Source organism: Pygoscelis adeliae, unplaced genomic scaffold (assembly GCF_000699105.1).
Source record: "Pygoscelis adeliae isolate BGI_AS28 unplaced genomic scaffold, ASM69910v1 Scaffold69, whole genome shotgun sequence".
Classification (NCBI taxonomy): domain Eukaryota; kingdom Metazoa; phylum Chordata; class Aves; order Sphenisciformes; family Spheniscidae; genus Pygoscelis; species Pygoscelis adeliae.
In genome coordinates, this window is record NW_008825619.1 from 4,061,804 (window position 1) to 4,068,728 (window position 6,925).

The 6,925-nt window shown below is 40.5% G+C and overlaps 1 protein-coding gene across 1 annotated transcript in view; it reads left to right on the plus strand.

The window, feature by feature from the left end:
• SHROOM2 (shroom family member 2) overlaps nucleotides 1-6,925 on the plus strand; it is a 143,579-nt gene that overhangs the window by 127,592 nt on the left and 9,062 nt on the right. Inside the window, exons 7-8 of the mRNA XM_009333417.1 lie at nucleotides 3,171-3,722; nucleotides 4,638-4,818. Coding sequence (XP_009331692.1) covers nucleotides 3,171-3,722; nucleotides 4,638-4,818 — 733 coding nt within the window. The remainder of the gene's footprint in view (nucleotides 1-3,170; nucleotides 3,723-4,637; nucleotides 4,819-6,925) is intronic.

Below are 6,925 nucleotides of genomic sequence, written 5' to 3' on the forward strand. Positions count from 1 at the left end.
GACGTCAGTCCTTTCCCAGGCTAGATAAACTCAGAATTAGACAAACTGACTAAAATTAATTGGTTGCTCTGTCTGTCATATGCTGCTAACATCATAAAAGGTTATTCTCCCACAAGATAACACACTCTTCCAGGAAGCTCAGGAATCTTCGTTTTTATAAATCCTTCAGCACTATAATTCATGGTTAAAGAATGAAAACAAAACCTCGGAGCTGAATGAATGCAGAGGTTGCTTCGCTGAGCAAAAGTAGTTGGAATAACTTTTCTCTGCTGTAATGTAAATAGTTGAATAGACTCAATCATGCTGTTTTCCAGTGTGCCTTATGACATAGAAAACATAAATCACTTCTTTTTTCCTAAACATGCCTTGATATTTTTCCTCTTATAACCAGAGGGAAAAAAATGAGATTTCATCCTGCAGTGTGTTTAACATGAAGTAATAATACAGTTTACTATGAAAAGTGCAACATGTCATGTGAACCCTAGTATCTGTGTGCAAAGGTAGATGACAGTAATGACTTCCTTAATGTAGTGCTTTGACTTCCTTAATGTATTGCTTTATGGATAGATACTAAGGATGTAAAGAAAGCTAATTGTATTTGTCCTTCCTTCTTACTAAGCTTTAATGTTGAAATGAGCACTGAGGTGTACCTAATTATATGCCCATATCTGAATGATAATACACTTATCCTGCAAATCTTTTGTTACCATTTAAAATTCTTAAGCCCAGACAGCTCTTGTTTGTGCACAATGTATTGTCCTCAGTTAATAATTACATTACTCAATAAAACAGGTATAGCAAAAAATGAAAGACATGCAGGCCATACCTCTGAACATTCTATATGGTATTTACTATATGGAATTTATTTCATATGAGTAAAATATGTCAAGTAGATTTATCTTAATATGCAATTAATTAGATCTGGCTTATTGCTTCTGTTGGCTCCTTGCATATGAGCCAGTTTGCATGCTGTGGGCAGCTAATGTTTGAGGATGTCAGCATGTAGCTGTTCACTCTTCTTTAAGAAAGGTGTCCTGTTTATCAACAGGATAAACTGAGTGAGTGTGTAGGGTTTCCTGCAGCGTTTTAGGTAGAACAACGTAGTGTGGAGAAATACTGGTCGTGTGCAGAACCCAACTATTTCTAAAGACAGCTGTTTAGCAATAATAAAGATGAAAAGAGTGCATCAGTAGATGTGTATCAGCAGATTTCCAGTAAATGTACTCTCAGGTCAAGGAGTGACTGTGCTCATGGTTGGAGTAAAGCTTCGTAATGGCCACAAGCAGAGTTGCTGCAAGTCAAAATTTCATGCCACAGTTCCACAAATGGAAAACCTTCAGAAATCAGGAGGATAGTGATTGCAGAAACAGAATTTCTGTAGCACCTGGTGTTGAACTGTCTCTGCTCTGACTGAAATCAGTTGACTTGATGATGCCTTAAGTATCTGGAAAATCTTTTACTAGGCTGAGAGGAATGTACTCAGAGATCTCAAAACAGATACTGGACATTTTAGGTAAAGAATTGCAGTCAGCTCTTCCAGTTGCCCTACACACACTTATGCACGCGTCTTGTATTTCCCCCAAATTCAAAAATGTGTTCCTCTTCACAGTCCAGCGGAGTCCAAAAGATGTGGGCTTCAGTTAAAAACAAACAAAAGAAAGGGTCGGGGTCAGTGGTGGGCCTCTGCCCAGCTCTGCTGCAGCCAGGAGGAGAGCCCGTGTCTGCAGGCAGGGAGCTGGGGCTGAGCGGCAGCCACAGGAGCGAGCTCTTTAAAATGACAGTCGCCTTAAATGAAAACACCTTGACCGAATGGGAGTGGGGGGGTTCAGCACGGGCTGGAAAACCTGCCCCAAAAGTTGGATCAGTGTGCCAAAGCACGTCTGCAAAGCACTTGAGGAAAGTACATACCTATTGGGAGGCTTGCACATTCATTTCAAAGCAAATACACCTTTAAAATATAAGATGATAATTTTGAAAATTGTGAAGTCAAACAGATTTTGCGATTTCCTACGAAAGAAAAGTGCAGGACGATAAAGTATAAGTTTATTTTTCAGGAAAGTGACACACCCACACTTAGAGGAGAAGAGCTGTAGTATGTCTTGCTCACTTATCTGAAAGGCGGCAAGCAACCCAGCCAGATGAAACCAGATATTTTAGCTAGTAGGCAATGTTCCTTTACTTGTTGTAGAGCTTCCAAACCCACATTATGACAATAATTTTAAACTTTCTGCAAACTCAAAACCACCAAACTAGACTTCAGTTTCTTATATGGTTTACATATAGTACAGATGTTTCAGTAATGTTATTTAACATGTTATTGTCCAATTTAAAAAAATCTAACTTAGCCTCCTCTTTAAATAGCTTGCCTTAGTGAATGTCCAAGGTGACCCTTTGTGCTATGCAGTACAGAATTTTTGCTATAAGCTTCCCTTAAAAGGAGTATCCAGAATTGTGTGTTATCCTCTTCAGTGGCTGGTTTTTCTCCTTTAAGCAGAAAACTAGGACACTGTGGTGAGATCTGTTTATTAAACTTGTGTATCTTGTGTGAAATTTTACAAATACAGATTTTTTTTTTTTTTTAATCATGTAATTAAGTTTGTAATGATTTCCAGGTTTTCCATGTGTGATTATTTGTTATTCTTGTAGCTCAGCAAAGACCTAGCCTGCAGGATGCTTCCGTATGGTCTGTTGTCTCTTCCCTTGGAAGAGCTGGGAATTGATGTGAGGGCATCACAAACTCCCCAGGCAGCTAAGCCGCCTGTCAGGCCAAAAGCTGAGGCCACTGTTGGATCTGTGTGAGGCAATGAGGTCGAGCTCGAGGTGTGTTTTCCTCCGTATGTGTGGCAGCAGAGGGGTAAAAGGCGGCTCCGCAGCACTGTCTCAAATCTGGGGCCTGGCTGCTGAGATTGGACCCTCACGTTCATGGAAACGAACAGAAGTCCTGTACCGTGAGTGTTGCACAAGGCTGATGTTAGGATTACTTACAAATGAACTAATACTATTTAAAGTGCATGGGCAGAATAGGGTTTGAGATACAGTGCAAGGAATATTCCATTACCTAGATCTCTTATCTACCTTTTTTCATGTTTGGGCTTCCCTTCTGATTTACAGATAAGAATTGAGATGTAAGGTTCTTCCATTTCTAAACACGAATTTTCATTATTTTCCAGAATTGAAAGGGTTATAGACAACAATACTACAGTGAAAATGGTTCCCATCAAGATAGTTCATTCTGAGAGCAGCGCAGAGAAGGAGAGTCGGCAAAGTCTTGTCAGTACTATGGAGCCTCCTGCTTTACCCAGCGGTTTGGAAAAGGACCAAATTAAAACACTCAGCACTTCTGAGCAATCCTATTCACGATTCTGTGCTTACACCAGGCAAGGTGTAGAGCCAGAGCCAGAAGCCAGAACCAAACCAGCTGACCCTCAACCAGCTGAAGAACCTGGGAGCAACTTGAAGGACAGCAGTGCTGCCACGCCAGCAGTCAGCTATGTAAAGGCCAAAGAGAAGACCTTTGAAGACTGGAAGTCAGAGGAACTAGCCAGAGAGATTGTGGGAAGAGATAAATCTCTGGCAGACATACTAGATCCTAATGTGAAAATAAAAACAACAATGGATCTGATGGTTGGAATATTCCCTAAAGATGAACACCTCCTAGAAGAAGCTCAGCAGCGCAGGAAGCTCCTGCCAAAAGTTCCTTCTCCAAAAATTTCAGAGGAGAAGTGAGTATTACTTTCTGTAGGCCAGTGGTTCCTTGTAAGCTGCCGTCCAAAGTGTGTCGGTTTTCCTAGGGGACTGAAGGGGAGGATCTTCCTGCTGGTGCGGTTTGGGGCTTTTCTAAGACTTTTCCTTTAGAATAGCAGTCAAGCATAATACTGCTAACGGTACCATTAATGACAGAAAAAGAACGGTGTTGTACAATACGAAAAGTTTCCCAAGACCTGCTTGAAAACTGTTTGTCTGAGAACTTAAGGAATAATTAACTTCTCCCATGTCATAGTGATTAGATACTTCACCGAGATCATCCGGTCTAGTAACTGCATAGAGAAGGAACAATATTTTAGCCTTCTTTATGTGATGAAAATTTACAAAGGCAACTTGAAGTGGGCATGAGGCATTTCCTGGAAGTGAATGAGAACAAAGTAAGAAAAGATTTAAATTCCATCGATGCTGATGTTCTGTGGGTCTTTTGTTTTCTTGATATGAGTTATCAAATTAAGTTGTAGCCTTCTCAAGCAGTTCACGTGTAATTCCATAATCAAAGATGAATACTTATGTTGTAGTATCCCACATTTGGCAGTCTGAAAGGATACTCTCTATGCCAACTGAGGTCTTTGCACTACTTAGTAAAATGTAACTTTACATTTTGTTTCTACCTGAGATATCTTAGGTCCATTTCACTCATTGTAATGGGGAAAGGTCTTCTGCACTACTTCAGTTCTAGCTTTTGGTGGGCATGTGCTGAGTTCACACAAATTTTCTTCACAACCAGTATGTATTTATCCTATTTCCATAGGTAATGGCTTTCTGTTGAACCCTCTGCTTGCTTGGTGAAATGATGGCTCTAAAAGATTGTTCTTTCTTTTCAGTGATTAGGATGTCAAGGCAGTTAATGAAAGTTTTGACTTTTTTACCAGGAAAGAGGAGCAGAGTGCGCCGTCTGCCATCTCCCTGACAACCAGTTCTACTTACTACAGCACATCTGCACCAAAGGCAGAGCTGCTGATTAAAATGAAGGACATGCAGGAGCAGCAGCAACAGCAGCAGAGCGAGGATGACTCTGAAGACGAGCTGGATCATGACTTGTCAGAAAAGAAGGTAAAAGACATTTCTGAAAGTGTAATGGGAGGCTCTCCGTTGCATGCATTTCAATAACTGTGAATTTGCTAGGTAAACAGCCCTAAGTAAAAGGCCTTCTAGATGTACAGGTTCACTTGGAAAATCAGCCTGTTTTTTTTTTTTTAAGGGGGGGGGTGGATTGTTAAGTGTCCAACTGTGAATTTAGAAACTTTATATTAGGTGCTTTTTGCAGCTTGATACAAGCTTGATACTCCCCAGGGGAGGTTTGGGGAGGTTATTTTCAAATACTGTTTTTCATTTGAGATTTTAGTGTATTTCTCTCACTTGCTATATATAAAGAAACAGTAGTGCTTATGTATCCCGCTGTAACTGGTGGTGGTTTTAGTTGCTCCATATTTTTGAAATTTAGGTCCAGGATTTGGGTTTGTCATGAGAGAGAGGAAAAAACACCCACATTGCCACCCACACCCCCTTTTTTTGTTTGTTTGTTTTCATGAGCAACAATCCACTTTGCCCTCTATTTCTCCTACCTCCCAAATTAATAACAGTAGTGGTGGGAGACAGCTAATCAGCTTGGTGGATTCAGTGGAAGTTACTCATCCTAAGGGAGGCAGTCTTCTCCACTCTTGTTCATCCCCATCCTTTGGTGTTTTATTTCTGGTTTAAGGTCAACGTAATCCCCTAGGCATTAAAATGATGATATAATGACATTTCTGTGGTTTGAGAAAGTGTTGTCCTACGTTAAAATCATCACACTCATCTCATTAGTGATTTGGCACAAAATATTTTAATCGTAGTTCCCAGTACAGCTAAGCTGGAGGAAATGGTCTGTTTGATCAATTAAAGTGATGTAGTTTAACTCTGTCTACCTAAGCCAGTAATGCAGTGGTGTGCAAATCTTTTCTGTTAAAGTCAGCTTTCTGCTTAATAATCAACTGCCAGGGTGCATTTGGTAATCCAGTCCCAAAGAAATGTCTTTTAATTAAATATTAGGAATATATTTAGTCGCTAAGAATGAGAGGTTCCTTAGGAGATTCCCACCTCTGCTTCAGTGCAGGAGTGGATGCCACTGCATTTGAGGGGGCTGTAGTGTTTTCTGTTACCGCTCTGCTTATTTTTTTTTCTCCCTCAGCCTTCCCTCCCTCCCTCTGCCCCCACTGCATCGCACAGTTCAATACGGCGTGCACTGCCGGGGGCATGGTGTGGCTGCAGCGGGGGAGCTGCTTTTAATCTCTCGCCAGAGAGCCGCTGAATCCAACAGCTGTGCTACTTAGACAAATTAAGGATTTCACTGCATTTGGAATAATTTGGGTTTATCCGGTGCCACACACGACAGTCACGTTCATCGTTTTTGCTAGAATTAGTTTCCTTCTCATTAATTATCGAGTGTATGTATAGGGGGGGTGTTATAATTAAACCTTTCTTGTTTGCCCAACAAACTAAATACTAAAACTTTTATAAGCAAAAGTGCCATTTATTTGTGTTGGTGTCTGTTAACAGGAAAATCATGTTCACCCTTTACATACTCCTCCCTCCATCCCGCCAGCCCCAGTATACACCACTAATCATATGAGAGAGGAAGTATTTCGTGAAGAGCTTTTAGCAGAGCTTCCCCATCTTCTTCTCTGAATATACATATTGTCGTAGCCACGCACACATTGCTGCTTACTTTTCTCCCTGCTTCTCCACATGCGTTAGGATGCGAGCACTCAGTTCAGTGGGCTTTCATCTTGGATCTTGTCAGAAAATGTATAAAACTCATGGTAAGTGGGTCAAGGCATCTTTATAAAACAGCCAGAATATATAACTTGGCCCAGCTTCACATATTTGGCAACAGTTTAACAAGGGATCATTAAGGACCTGAACACTTTAATAGCACAATTTATGACTTCAATTATTTTAGAGGAGGCATACGCCCAGAGCCTGTTCTTCGATTCCTAGAAATCGGTCAGTTCTGTTATGAGATATCTTAATTGCAGTCCACTGTGGAATGGTTGTAATATTTGTTGTTCTCTGCTCTGCAAACCAGAAATGTGTGGTGCTTTTGTTTTTTCTTTTGAAATAAGTATAGGAATTTCATATAGAGTCGTTAATTTTATTTCTATTCTTTTTAATTTGGGATGAT